The sequence below is a fragment of the Vombatus ursinus genome, unplaced genomic scaffold (assembly GCF_900497805.2).
Source record: "Vombatus ursinus unplaced genomic scaffold, bare-nosed wombat genome assembly UNPS02014791.1, whole genome shotgun sequence".
NCBI classification, from domain to species: domain Eukaryota; kingdom Metazoa; phylum Chordata; class Mammalia; order Diprotodontia; family Vombatidae; genus Vombatus; species Vombatus ursinus.
This window is the reverse complement of record NW_020954569.1, coordinates 50,506,751-50,522,198: the sequence shown is the minus strand read 5'-3', so window position 1 is coordinate 50,522,198 and position 15,448 is coordinate 50,506,751. Positions and strand designations below refer to the sequence as shown.

General features: G+C 37.2%; 1 protein-coding gene across 1 annotated transcript in view; it reads left to right on the top strand.

Annotated features, from left to right (window-relative positions):
- The window catches only part of TPGS2 (tubulin polyglutamylase complex subunit 2), a 48,380-nt gene extending 37,954 nt beyond the window's left edge, over window positions 1-10,426 (top strand). Inside the window, 2 exon segments of the mRNA XM_027869109.1 lie at window positions 8,463-8,620; window positions 9,281-10,426. Coding sequence (XP_027724910.1) covers window positions 8,463-8,620; window positions 9,281-9,508 — 386 coding nt within the window. The 3' untranslated portion in view covers window positions 9,509-10,426.
- The last annotated feature ends 5,022 nt before the right edge of the window (window positions 10,427-15,448 follow it).

Genomic DNA, 15,448 nt, shown 5'->3' with positions numbered 1-15,448 from the left:
GGTGGGGAAGAAAGGCCAGGGAATAATTCCCTTTCAAAATCTGGATTCTTCTTTGGTTGGTTCTCTTCTCAGTTGTCTGAGTTCATTCCCTCAAAGATGTCTTCTGCATTGAATCCTTGACTCACTCCTCTGAAAGTATCTTGCTTTTCAAGGGCCACCAAAGGCATGCATGAGTGCCCAGCCAGTCAATGGGTAGATACCCTCTAATTATCTAATTCCGCTTGATTAAAGAACTTCTTCACAGTGGTAACAACATTTAGATACTTCTTTGCACTTTAAGAACTTAAAACCTCATTGTACCTGTTAGCTGCACCTTACTGTCTGTTATGTCATCAGCTGTTCTGGGTAGAAATCAGGTTATCAGGTGTGTCATCTTCCTCCTACTATGACTATATTTGTCACTGAAATTCACCAGTACTGTTATTGCCAAAGAGGAAAGATTACAGTGTTTTGTTAGTAGAAATGCTTTAGTTGAAAACAGCATGCAGCCTAAGAAATTGAGATTACATCTTCAAATATATAAACAGAATGTTTTGGCAAGACAATAACATTTTTCCCAGAAAAATTAAATTATTTTAATAGTAATCAGTTAAAAAAACAGTCTTTCAAAAATTATAGTTACATCAGAAGGATTGCTTGCATCTGTCAAGGTTGCTTAAAGAATTGCTAAGTGTATAAAAAGCCCAATTGGCTAATACGAATATTGGTATTATCTGTGGCTATTGATATGATGAAAATCATATGCAGAACAGCTTCAAATACCTCATTTGCATATGCTTCTGTATGAAGAATTGTCTGTGTTTGTGAAGACATGTGTGATAAATAAAATAAAATAAAATCTTCCTGTTTTGTATTATAAGTAAATGAAGCAACAGATATAATTAAACATGCTTATTTGGTTAAATATGTGTGATATATTATTGAAATTGTCAGGGAAGATTTGTTACTTTGTGAAATTATTGAAGGCAGTACCACTTTATGTGAAATCTTCTATATAATTGACGAATTTTTAAAAAATGAAAATGATGTAACATCGATGTTAGAATCTGCACTAATGGAACTCACTAGGTATTATATCAAAATACAGATCTCTAGACATTACTTTAAAATATGGCTCCTCTGGGGCATCTGGGTGGTGCAGTGGATAGAGCACCAGCCCTGAAGTCAGGAGGACCTGAGTTCAAATTCGGCCTCAGACCAAACACTTGACACTTACTACTTGTGTGACTGTGGGCAAGTCACTTAACCCCAATTGCCTAAAATTATACCAAAACAAACAAACAAAAAATAAAATGTGGTTCCTCATGCAATTTGAATAGACTGTGTGCTTCATGGACAATTTTGAATTGTATTGAGAAATATAAATGAGGAACTATGTGCAGTTTTTCACGTTGTTTTAAGTAACACAATCCATTAAAAGGAAAGCTCTTCATACAGTTATGAGATGATATGAGATGCAAAGTATAAAACTATTCTATATTATCGCAAAGTCTGCTGGTTTTCTTGTGCCAAAGAACTCCACAAGTTACCTTAGCTAAAAGAAGAAGTTTCCATTTATTGGTAGTACTATAATGAAGCAAAGTCTTTTATAACAACAATTTCTTCCTGAATGTGTATTTGGTGGCTCTTTTTGAAAACTGACTACTAAGTCAGTGCAGATTCTTCAAAGTTTATACTTGAATCTAGAACAAACTGGATATACTTCTATAAAAGTTACAGCTATAGAGAATTTATTCATAAAATAATACTTTGTAACTCCTCAATTTGAAAGATATCTGCCTTGGACATTAGAGAAGAAAAGATCTTCTTTGTAATTACTCAACTGATCTACAGAAGCAATTTTTTTAGTCCTATATATTTTTAAATGATATGGAACCCATATGCCACTGAAAAATATGACAAACGTGGTCTTACAAGAGTGTTTAGTAAATATATTAAACAGCATACTGAAACAAGCATTTGGACATGAAACTTACAATGTTTTGAGTATAGGCATATGAAGAGTGATGTAAAGTTTACTACCATTTGTAAAACCTTATTGTGTGAAACTGAATTTTCTGCTATAGCTATTATAAAGGAAAGGTATCAATGTTGATTAGTGTTTGAAAGAGAATCACAGGATGTGCAGTCCCCTTCCTCTGTTTTACACTGTATTTTAAACTGCTCATTTTACTTGGTGTATGTTAAGTTTGGAATAAAACAAAAAAGAAAAGGAATGACCAGAGTTGTAACAGCATTGTAGCAGGATCATACCGATAGCAGCCTGACTCCCCTACAGACACTTCATCAAAGCTCTAATAATGCACTCATGATAAAGAAAGCCAAACAGAAATGACTAAGTTTTTCCATCCAATCCAGGACTTCACAAAAAGACTTCTAGAAACCTTCAGAGGCTCTGAGTGAAGACCATCCAGGGTGGGTGGAAGGCACAGCATGCAATTATCCACATGCCACAGCAAGAAATAGGACTAAAGCAGCACCCTGTGCTGGGCCCAGAGAGCACATGACCGAACTATAGGAGGAGGCCAAATCATACCAGCAACTAATTACATTGCCCACACCTAAGCCCCAACAAGAGACAGCATCAGGAAGTGATAGCACTCATGCAGCCTTCAGCCAAGCCATAGGAGGAGAAAGGGCTAATGTACTGCCTGGGAAGCAAAGTTCGTGGGGTCTTTAAGAAAGCATACTGTCAGAACAATTGATGTACATCTGGTTGAGGCCTGCCAGGGTCATAGCAAAAGATAGAGCCAGCTAAGGATTTGGGACTGGGGAAGGAGGGGGAACTAAAAAGGACAAGTGGCAAAACCTAAGTTGAGCCATCAGGAGACAAAGCCCCAACTCAGAGATTTTAGAGAGAGAGTAATAGAGTTGGCCTTTACAGCAGCCATTTGATCTAGGAGTAGGCTGGCTGTGCCTACCTTGCCCAAGTACAAGGAAAGGAGCACAGTATGAATCTCAGTCCAGAAACTGAGGCTGGAGGTATGGAGTTAATAGAAGAAAATGCTGACAATGAAAACATACTACGGATTGAGCAAAACCCAAGAAATAAAACCAGGAAGAGAGGATCCCCACGAGTCTATACAGAGTCTGAGAAACGAACAGCTTGGCCACAAAGACCATAGAAATACCTGGATGAAATGAGCAAGAGACATACTACTTTAATTTTAGAAATGAGAAATATGGAGGAAAGAATGAGAATAAGAATTAACTGCTTAGAGAAAAGGAGATGGTAAAAATTACTAAATAAGCTCACTGAAAATTAGAATGGATCAAGCAGAAAACAGTGACTATAAGAAATTCTAAAACAAAGTCAAAAGATGGGGAAGAGGAGGAGGACAGGGAGGGAAGTGACATATCAAGGTAAGATAATTTAACAATTATTGGACTACCAGAAAGCCATGACAAAAAGAAACAAAAACAAAAAATCCAGCCTGGATAACATTTTTAAAAATCATAAATGAGAACTGCCCAGATTTATTAGAATTAGGTGACAAAGTGAAAACAATTCATTGTTTACTTTCTGAAAGAAATATCAAAATGAAAGCTGTCAGGAATGTTACAACTAGAATCCAGAGCTTCAAGATCAAAGAAGAAAATTCAAGAAGCCAGAAAAGTTCAAGTATCAAGAAATCCAAGCCAATATTTTGCAGCTACCTCTAAAAAGGAGAGGAGAGACTGATTCAATATTCTAAAAGGCAAAAGATAAAGACTTGCAGCCCAAAATAACTTACTCTGCAAAAATATAATCCTACAAGGAGGGAAAACAATCTTGAATAGAATACATGACTGTTCAAGAATCCCTAATTTTAAAAAAAAAGTCAAAACTGGGCAGTAAAAATTCAAAATGCAAATAGAGGTCAAGAAAAAAGTACAAAACCTTTGAGCATGTGGAAAGGGCAATACAATGTTTACATTATAGAAAAGCACAAATATTAACCGCATTTACTGATCATAATGCAATAAAATTATACTTAGTAAAAGGCCCTTGAAGAAAGAGTTAAAAATTGGAGACTAAATAACAGAATTCTGAAAAATGAGTGGGTCAAAAAACAAATTATAGAAACAATGGAACGTTTCATTAAAGAAAATTACAATAATGAGACAATATACCAAAACTTATGGGAAGGAGCTAAAGGAATTCTTAGGTGAAAATTTGTATTTCTAAATGCTTTCATTTTAAAAAGAAAGAAAAGGCACATCAATGAATTGGGAATGTAATTAAAATAAACAACAGAAATCAAAAACCCCAAACTAAACAATATATAGAAATTCTGAAAACTAAAGAAGAGTTCAATAAAAATGCAAGCAAAAAATTTGAATCGACAAAACTGGGAACTGATTTTATGTAAAAACTAATAAAGTAAATAAAAATTAAGTTGGTTTTTTCAAAAGAATAAAGAAAATTATTTGTATCCAAAAGGAAAAATGAATTCACAATTGAAGATTATAAAGGCAATTATCACAAACTATTTTATCTAATTCCTTGCCAACAGAACTGACAACTTAGAGGAAATGGATAAATACAAAAATACAAAATAGACAAAAAAATAGTCTGTTTAAGTAATGCAATATCAAAAAGTGAAGTAGAATAAACTGTAAATGAACTGTCACACTCAAAACAAAACAAAACTCTAGGGCCAGATGGATTTGCAAATGAATTCTATCAAACACTCAAAAACAATTTCAATATTACATAAACTGTTTGCAGTAACAAAAAATGAATCACCCCTTCAATCTCATTCAATCATATGAATATGGTCTTGGTACCTAAACCAGGGAAAGACAAAGCAGAAAAAAAAATTAGACCAATATCCCTAAATGAACATTAATGCAAAAAATTTAAACAAAATATTAGCCAGCAGACTACAATATGTTAGAAAGATTATACACTATGAGCAGGTTAGGTTTGCACCTGAAGTGCAATGTTGGTTCAATGTAAGATAGATTATAAATAACAAATTGTAATAATAAAATAATAAAAACGTTGTTATATCAATAAATGCTGAAGAACCTTTTGCCAAAATCTAATACCTTTCCACTAAAATCAAGGGTACAGCAAAGATGCTCATTATCATTACTACTATTTAACATAGTCCTAGAAATGCTAGTCATAGTAGTAAGAAAAGTTGAATAAATAGTAACAAGAAAAAAAATGTAGGAGCTTAGGGGAATCTATCCATACCAGGTCTCAAAATATACTACTAAGTAATAATCATTAATAAAATGATTTGGTACTCAATAAGGAATAGAAAGTTGATCAGTGGAATAAATTAGGTATACAGCAGTAAATGAATGCACCAGCATATGTTCAATAAATCCAGTGATCTCAGTTATTGGGGGAAGGACTTACTATTTGACAGAAACTACTGGAAAAATTGGAAAACAAATTAACATAAATTAGGTTACAGACCAACACCAAGATACACCACAAATTGACACATTATTTGATGTAGTGCTAACAATGTTAAATAAAGAAATAAGAGAGGAAAAAGAATTTGAAAGAATAACCACAGGCAAAAAAAAACCCCTCACATTTTACAGATGATATGACTATTTAGAGAACCCTAAAAAGTTCCCTGAAATATAGGAACAATAAACTCAGCAAAGTTGTAGCATATAAAATAAACCCACATAAGTCGCCAGTGTTCTGTGTGTTACCAACAAAACCCAGCAGAAAAAGATTTTATTCAAAATGATTGCAGAGGTAAAAATTTGGGGGAGTTTGGCCATCAAGACACACACAGGAACTAAACACATTCTCTATGGAAATAAAGACAGACCCAATTATTGTAGCAAACAATTGCTCATGGGCGGGCTAAGCCAATATAATAAAAGCGATAATATTGCCTACATGAATTTACTTATTCAGTGTCAAACTCATCATGCTACCAAAGGATTTATTTATACATCTAGAAAGAAAATAGAGAAATTCATATGGAGAAAACAAAAGTTCAAGCATTTCAAAGAAAATAATAAAAAACACTGGGAAGGGAACCAAACAGGACTAGATATCGAAGTATACTACAAAGCTGTAATCAACAACACTCTTATATATGAGTTAAAAAATAGAGATTGATTATGGAAGAGATAAGTTATACACTGTACAGTGGCAAACACAGTAGCATAGTATTTGTTTTACCAGGGTTACACAGCTATTTGACCCAAACTACTAGGAGAACTAGAAAGAGGCCAGGGAAGCATTCATAAACAGGGTATTGAGAAGATAACAGGGACAATTTTGATAACATATAATTCAATTGTTTTTGCACAAACACAACCAATCAATTTAGAATTAGAAGGGAAAAAACTGGGAAAAAGAAATTTGCTCTGTTTTCTAATAAAGATCTCATATCCAATATATATGTAGCCCAAATAAGCTATGAGATTTCTTTATCCCAATTCTCACCCTCAGAGATGAATTGTGGGTTCTAGAGCAGGTTTTTAATCACCCCCCTCAGAGGTACTTCTGAGGAATTGGAGGTAATTCTTTAATGCCATCAGCTTGAGCCTCCATTGGTATACTTTCCCTCAAAATTTCGGATTGAGAATTTATTCAGCCAGCCTTAAGTAGTCTTTAGAAAGAGGCATTAACTAAGGCACTATAGTAGAATAGTTGGTACGAAACATACTCTTCTCCCCCCCCCCCAAAAAAAATTGTGACATACTGTCCCACAAGTACATACAAAGTCCAGAGTCCCTGGGTTCAAGTTCGAGATCACACATGTAGCAAAGGGTAATCACAGCTCCTAGTTGCTAGAAGTCCTTTTATCTTGTTCATGGGATACTCCAAAACTTCCTCTTAGGCATGGAGTAGCTTCTTTGCTGAGTTCCTCATGAAGTCATAAATCTATGTTCTATCTGTCCTTGGCTACCAATGCCATGATTTGATCTGGGGATGCTACTAGGACTGATTGGAGGATGGAAGTTGAACATCTTCTGCATTGTTTAAGCTTGCAAGGACTCCCTCCAGCCAAAAGTGGAGAAGGGAAACCCACAGCCAAAATTGAAGCTTCTCCTTCCCTGTCTCACCCTCTACACCACACACATGCCAAACAATTCATTCTTAGGGGTTTTACTATACTGCCACATTGACTCCCAACTTCTAGAGTGACCGCTGTCTGAACATGATTCATCATTCCAGTTTGAAGGAATGTTCATGCTTGGTCTAAGGCATTGACATTGGTATTTGTGTGGTGTGGTGGATAGTGAACAGAACCTGGAGTTAGGAAGACCTGAACTCATATCCTGCTTCAGACAGTTATTAGCTGAATGACTCTGAGAAAGTCACTTAACCTGTGTACCTGAGGTTATTCATCTGTAAAAGAGAATATAATAGCACCTACTTCACAAGATTGTGAGGCTCAAATGAAGTTTATACGGTTTTTGTTTGGTTTTTGTTTTTGTTTTTTTTTTCTACAGGCTGAAAGTGCTTTATAAACCTTAAAGTGTTATATAAATACCAGCTATTAAACATGTAACTATTGCAGAGGTGGGGAACTTGTGGCCCTCTAGGTCCTCAAGTACGACCCTTTGTCTGAATCTGAACTTCACAGAACAAATTCCTTTAATAAAAGGTTTTTGTTCTGTAGAACTTGGACTCCTTCAAAAGGTTGTACCCAAGGACCTAAAAGGCTATATGTGGCCTCAAGGCTGCAGGTTCCTCACCCCTGATTGAGACACATGCTCATTCTGATTAAAGTATCAAATCTAAAATAAGGTGGAGTGATTTTGACCCCATTTTCACATATATAAGGAACTGATTCAGATACATAAAAACAAGAGCCACTCCCCTGTGGATAAATTGTTAAATGATACAGACAGGCAGTTTTCAAAAGAAGAAATCCAAATTATCATCAGACACATACACACAAAAAAGCTCTGAAAATTGTTTGTTGTTGTTCAGTCGTTTTTCCATCATGTCTGACTCTTCATGACCCTACTTTGCATTTCTTGGCAAAGATACTGTAGTGGTTTGCCATTTCCTTCTCCAGCTTATTTTACAGATGAGCGAGCAACAGAGGCAAACAGGGTTAAGTGACATGCCCAGGGTCAAACATCCAGTAAGTGTCTGAGGCCAGATTTGAACTTAGGAAGATGAATTTTCCCGACTCAAGGCCCAGCACTCTATCCATTGCATCACCTAGCTGCCCCTATCTAAAAATTAGAGAAATGCAAATAAAAATAACTGTGAGCTGGTATACTCAATGAAATCAGGTGATGGTTTTTGACATCTTTGGCCCAAACTGATTAACAAACATTTAGATTCCAGGTTTCCTCTAAGAAGGCAGCCATAGAATTCCTCCATTCAGGTGTTTCAAATCACTTTAACTCTGCAAAGAACTTCCCTTTATTCTCTGCTTTTTTTTCTCTGGCCCACAAAGGCCCAGCAATTACCATTTCAGTTGTACTTAAAATGACTATTCCTAATTGGCTGTCTTTCTTTTCTTTTATTGTAATAGCACCCCAAGATGCCAAGATCTGGTTTCTGGACAGAGCTTTATACTGGCATTTTCTCAGTGACTCCTTTACTACCTACTATCGCCTACTGATCACTCATCTGGGCCTCCCCCAGTGGCAGTATGCCTTCACCAGCTATGGCATTAGCCCACAGGCCAGGGTAAGAGGAAGTGGATTCAGCCACCTTAGTGTTTTCTATTGCCTAAATCATTTCTCCCAAGACTTAACTAGCCTTGATGAGACTCCTTTGTTTTCAGTGATCTTCCTTAGTGGTCCAGTGGAAAGAGTATTAGATGAGGAAGCCAGAAGATTTGAGCTCTAATAGATTTGCTAACTTGCAGGACAGCCTCTTCTGGGATCAGTTTGCCTATAACCACGATAGCTGCTCTACTGACTCTTTGTGATATTGTGAAAAGCCAATAAAATAACAGATATGAGAGCTATAGAAACATATGATATTGTTGTCATCCTTACAACTCCTTAGATATCCTCAGAGGTAGGGCAAAAGCCATAATGCCCAGCCTCCTCTCAGATGACTTGTCAGTTTAAAAAAAGGGCCTCTCTTAGCCTTGATCTCAGCTCTTATCAACTGCTTTCATTTTAAGCAGTGTCTCTAAAGCATTAAAGATAAACAGGATCTCACATCACCCCAGGGGGAATGATATTTTCCAGGTAGTTTGTGAAAGTTTCTCATTTTTCTTTCCCTCCCCCTGTTTTCCTGCTGAACCTCCTTCCTTCTGGTGCTACCAAGTCAGCCCAGAGACTAGGCATCCTCTCTGGCTTGATAACTATGCCTTATCTCTACTGTTCTCCTCCACAGCAATGGTTCAACATGTACAAACCTATCACCTTCAACACAGCTGTTCTTGCTGAAGACGACTGCACCTTCTTGAACAAGCTGGACCCAAGCAAGGTGTTTAAGAGCAAGAGTAAGACCTTAGCCTCTAAAAAACGGTCATCTCTACAGAACTCAAGCTCCCAGAGAGGTTCATCAGCTTCTCCAGTCATCAAGTCATCCCCCCTCCCTGGAAACCCTGTCCGGAAATAAGCATTCTCCACCCCCACCCCCAGCTTCTCCAGGCTTTATGACTCCCCAAGAATGAATGAATGGCCCCAGATCCAAGATAGTGGTGGTGGTGTGGCTCTCACTGGGTGTGAAAAGATCGAGGGATTTGAACAAAATCAAGGGGAATTTTTCATCAGAACTGGAGTTCATGCCAAGAATCAGAGACTGGGTTCTATCCCTAGGCCTCTGAGTTTATAATACAGCAAGTGGAATCATTACATTGTTCCTGCTATGGTTCTTGTTGGGCAGGAGGAAACATCTTTTGAAACCTAGCATTTTCTCTTCACCCTCCATGCCCCATGATACACACACACACACACACACACACACACACACACACACACACACACACGTGTCCATGTACTGCCTTAAACCAGCAAGCAATAAAGTACACCCCAAGTTAGAGTATCCCCTGACAGTGAAGATCCTGTTGTCAGGTACTGATGATGCCTTGAGTGTCTTAATGTTCCCCTTCCATGAAAAACCTACTGTAAGTACATTTGTGCTTCCCTTGTAGCAATTACCTTCAAAACGTTTAATTTTACTCTTTGCTGCTTTAGTTGTTTGCCTTCCAGCTGTTTTGTCGAATTTCTCTCCAGTTGCCAATGTTATATTTTCTTCTGAGCTTTTTAAAGAGGAGGCAGCGTGGCTATACTTTGTTTTAGTGGTCACCTTAAATCCACCTCAGACTGTGTTTTGTATGACTCCACATGAGAAATGATGATGAAAACAGTAATTAATTATTGATTACTATGTCACTGATGATATACCATATTAGAATGTTGAGTTGCCGAAGCTACAAACTGGTACTGTAACATCTTTAGTATTGTGTGTTCTTTTCCCTAAGTTTGCTAAGTCAATAAAACCATCCAAATGAACAAACAAGAATAAAAAAAAAAGTGTGAGTGAAACCACAAAACTCCATTATTTACAGCTGACTATAAAATGCCTTTTTTTTTTTTTTTGGTGGTGGGGAAGGAAATTCCCTGGTGTTGATAGTCTTTCAGCATTGTTCAAGGCACAAAGAAGTTAAGTGATTTGTTTATAGTTAAAGTGCAATTAAATGTTAGAACTGGGACTTGAACACATGACTTCCTAACTTCAAGTCTAGCTGTCTATCCATTATATCACATTGCCTCTTGTCTTTAACAGTATAGTTAACAAAAATGAACTATTTGCTTCTGTGTCCCCTTCTGAACCCTTTCTCCAGTGTATTTTTTCTGGATTGTACTGTTTCTATTTAAAACAAACAAACCAGTTAAAGTTATGATTTACATTGTCCAATTCAGCTTTCTTTGTTCTGCATTGTTTTGTAAAGATCTTTCTATATTTCTTTATTCTTCATGTTACCTGTATGTCAAAAGCTCCCTCCTGACACAAAGGAGCTGAGGTCTACCTACTTCTCTGGCTTATTGCTCTCACCTAGATAGTGTGTAAACTTAAATATCAGATACCAAGATGTAGTCCTCACCAACACCCTGTTCATGTATTAAACCTCAAAAATTGAACAGGTTTAACTACAGGCTAAAAGAAACCAATGGAACTCTTGTCAGAACCCCAAGAAAGGAACAGTACTCACCAATGAGGGATGTTTACTTAGGCTTGTGAAATCCCAATACTTCCCTCAGTAGGGCTCTAGGAGGAGGCACCCAGGGATTGTCCCCACACATCAGTGCTTTCCCCCAAGCACCTCTGGTAATGTAGCCTTGTCCTTGCTCCAATTCCTGTGACCTGTGGTTCTCAGCAGATACTGCCTTAATTATGACTCCTTTTTTCCATCTTGTGTTACTTTGCTTATAGCCTATACCCCTTACAAACACTAGCAACTCTTAGAAGGCACTGGGTTTGTTTGTTTGTTTGTTTGTTTTCATTCCCAAGAGGTCAATTCTCCATCTCCAGAATCTTTGATAGCCAATGCTATAACTAAAAGATGTAGCCAGGGTTGCTCGTATTCTGAGCCACCTTATGTTCTGTGCTTCCTAGAGGCCTTATGAGGAATGTAGGGGAACCGACTTGCTTTTGCACCTTACAAACAAGGTTTTCTACCCAATTCTGTGTTGCCAGTGGGTAACATCACAGTCTGATGAACTACCTCAATCTGGGAAAAACTCTTTTCCTCTGTGGCTCCATTAGGTCAGGATCTCTCTACAATTGTCTTTCATTCTGTGGTGACTGGTCCTGGGGCAGCTGAGTTGAATTATTCAAATTGCTGAAACGTCAGTAATTTGAGAGGGAATGAGAGCTGTGTTACCTCCTCAGGCATTGTTAGGCCCCATTACATTCATATTTCTTATGGCACATTAATATTCCATAACAATGCTGCTATATGGATATCTGTAAATATGTACACATACATCTTTTCCTTCCTTTTCAATATTATCCTTAGGGATCACTGAATCAAATGGTATAAACACTTTTGCAGCTTTCTTGTATAATATATTCCTTTCTGAAAAGATCACATGAATTTTCTACTCTACCTGAAGTGTAATAATGTGCTTGTCTCTCCACATTCCTACTAGCATTGAATTTTGTCACTTTTAATTAACTTCGACAAAGAAATGGATATTAGTCAATATCTCAATTATTTTTCTTTGAATTTATCCAATTGTTAGAAATTTTGAGCAATTTTCAATTGGTAATTGTGTTTCTTCTTTTAAGAACTGCCTATTCATATCCTTTGACCTACTTACCCAAGAAATAGATCTTTATCTTATAAATTTGAGTTAATTCCTTACAGTTTTGGATATCAGAGTTTTCTCAGAAGTGATTAGTAAATGATTCCCCCCCTCAATCTATTGCTTTCCTTCTTATTTTTGCATGTGTTGTTCTTTGTTGAGCAAAAGCTATGTTTATATAATCAAATTCGTCTATTTTGTCTTCTATGCTTTAATACTTCAAAGAATCAATCATCTGTGGTTTCAATGATGTGAATGCTGTCTTTGCCAATGCAGATTGCAACCTTCTACTGGATGGACAGTATTCAAGAGCTGCTGTGGCCTTTGCCTTCTATAATTTACTTTATTTGTTGGCCAGATAAGGATTTTCCTCCTACACAACTCTAATAGATATATCATTCTGCTTTCTTCTTATTTTCTCTATGATTTTGAAAATAATTAGATCATTGACCTAATTAGAATTTATTGTATAATAGCTTATTCACAGCTTCAAGGAAGAGAAACAGTTCTTACCTTAGGAATATACCTGGCTACAATTTATTGACAATGAAAGATGCAGTTAGGGTGTGTGCACTTGTGTGACATAGCCACTGGGTCCTAGCTTTTTGTCATGATCCTGGGGATATACTAAGATCTCACATTTGAGTTTCAACCAGGGGTTGACTAGCTCTGCCTCCATTTATGTGATTTTAGACTTGAGAGAAAACAAGCTCTTCTGGCATGTTTAATGACTGAAGAGATCATGAGTAGGCCAGGTAAGAGTGCTCACCTGAGTTGGTCTAATTTCTCTGATGTTTAATGGTTGTACAAATGACTCTTATTTTTGAGCTGTTTTCCCTTCTTCTTTCTAGGGGCAGAGAGAATATGCTAAGCCTGTCTCATTCTGCAGCTTGACTGGTAACACACAGAGATAGAACCACTGAGGAACCTTTCAGCTATATTTCATCTTTTCTTATATAAACTACCCACACCTACAAGTGATAAGCACAAGACTTCACTTAAAATGAGAAATCCTAACAAAATCCAAAACAAGGACATAGAAAATATTTGGTGGTTATATAGAAAGAATAATTTTCCTTGCTACATCAAAGGAACCATTCCCACCAGAATACATTGCTATAATTTTTTTTTAACACTGTTCCAAGTTGCACATAGGTGGGTGGAGCAATTTTCTAGAATGAATTAAAGTCAATCTCATCATAGGAAAGTTAATTGAAATCCAGCCACTTAGTCTTTTCTCCTTCTGTGTTGCAGACATTAATGGGAATTTCCCCTTAGGAGGTCCAGTCCAAAGAAACATAGAGCCAAATATATTGGCACTTTGGGAAGATCACATTTGTTTGAACCACAACAAATTATATGGTTATGGCCCCATGGAGGAAACTCCAAAAGAAAGTGGTTTTTCCCCAAGTATCACACCCCCTAATTTCTCTGCATTTTTCTTTATCTCCATTTATAGTTCGAAGTGGGTTGCTTACAAGTATGCAACCCCTGGATGTCTTAGGGTTGCATTCCATGGATACCAGGTCCCATTACAAATCCATGCCCACAGTTTCCCTCTGGGTAACACAAAGGAGTACAAAATTGCTATACCCAGATAAGGATGATTATGTCCTATTTCCATCTCTGAGGTATCTGCCAGCATTCAGATTCAGAACACAGGACAATCATCAAATCTTCGTGCATTTAAAAAATGTTTCAACGGCCTGTTATTTTTGCTGTTGCTAACCTCCCCTATTCCTGCCCTTCTCTTCCACCCCCAGCTTAAAATCGAGCAAAAGAAAGAGAAAAAACCTTTGGGACAAAGAAACATAGTCAAGCAAAGTCTATACAGTGGCCAAGTCTACAAATGCATGTTTCAGCAACTTCTGTCCATCACCTCTTTGTCAGGTGATGCATAACATCCTAAGTCCTCTAGGGGTATGGTTGGTCACTGCATTGATCAGAGTCCTTAGGTCTTTCCAAATTCTCCTTTACAATATTGTTGTCCTTGTGTAGCTGGTTCTCCTGGTTCTGTTCATTTCACTCTGTATCACTCCATACTATCCAGGATTCTCTGAAATCATCTCTTTTGTCAGAATGTATGGCGCAAAGTAAGTGCTTAACAAACATTTGTTGTTAACTTGAATTCTTATAATGCAATAATATGCCATTATATACTACTATTTATTCAGCTATTCCCAATGTCTAAGAGGAAAGCTAAGGCGCTCCCTTAGATTTTTATTTTTTGCTTTTCTTTGTTTTTTTCTCCCTTTTAATCTCTGCTTCAGTATCAGGAAGTTTGTTTTCCTTGTGACTCTTCCCTCCCCTGGTGTTACTCTCCTTAACCCTCCTTTTGTTGTTCAGTCGTTTTTCAGTTGTATCTTACGCTTTGTGACCCTACTTGGGATTTTCCTGGCAATGATACTGGATTAGTTTGCTATTTGCTTCTCCAGCTCATTTTACATAGGAGGAAACTGAGGCAAACAGGGTTAAGTGACTTGCCCAGGGTCACACAGCTAGTAAGTGTCTGAGGCTGGATTTGAACTCAGAAAGATGAATCTTCCTGACTTCAGGTTCAGTACTATAACTACTGTGTCACCTAGCTTCCCAGTCTTAACCCTCCCCTCACCCCCAAAAACATACCAACATACCTGCTTGTTTTCTTGAATATATTTAGACATTACTGGTGTGTGTGTGTGTGTGTGTGTGTGTGTGTGTGTTCAATTTTCCATTGTCCTCCTCAGGTAAAAGTCAGATTCATCTGATGCCCACTCCGAACTCTTCCATGTTTCAACACTCTTCTTTTCATATACCCCAGGAATGACTCTACACTACAGTACTATATTTTTTCTACTCAGTGTATTACTTTTATTGTCCCTTTTCTTTCCCTTCTTCAAAATCTCAGACCAGAACCAAGCCACCCCTAGCACCTCTGACTTTCTTACTTAGCTCCCTCAATGCCCTCTGAAGACAGAAATGTTATGAAGGAGCACTTGTTTCTTCTCCCTCCCCAAGTCCTCCTCATTAAAATATTAACATTTCAGTGTTATACAACTCTTTCCAATTGTTCAAAAATGATCTCTCTTGGTTCCTCTAGACTCTTAGGTTTATATTTCAAAGTTCCTACTCAGCTCTGTTCTTTTCATCAGAAATGCTTACAAGTCCTCTGTTCCATTAAAAATCCATTGTTTTCCCTGTAGGATTATACTTAGCTTTGAAGCAGAAGCGATTCTTGCTGTTGTAATCCTACATCTTTAGCCTTTTG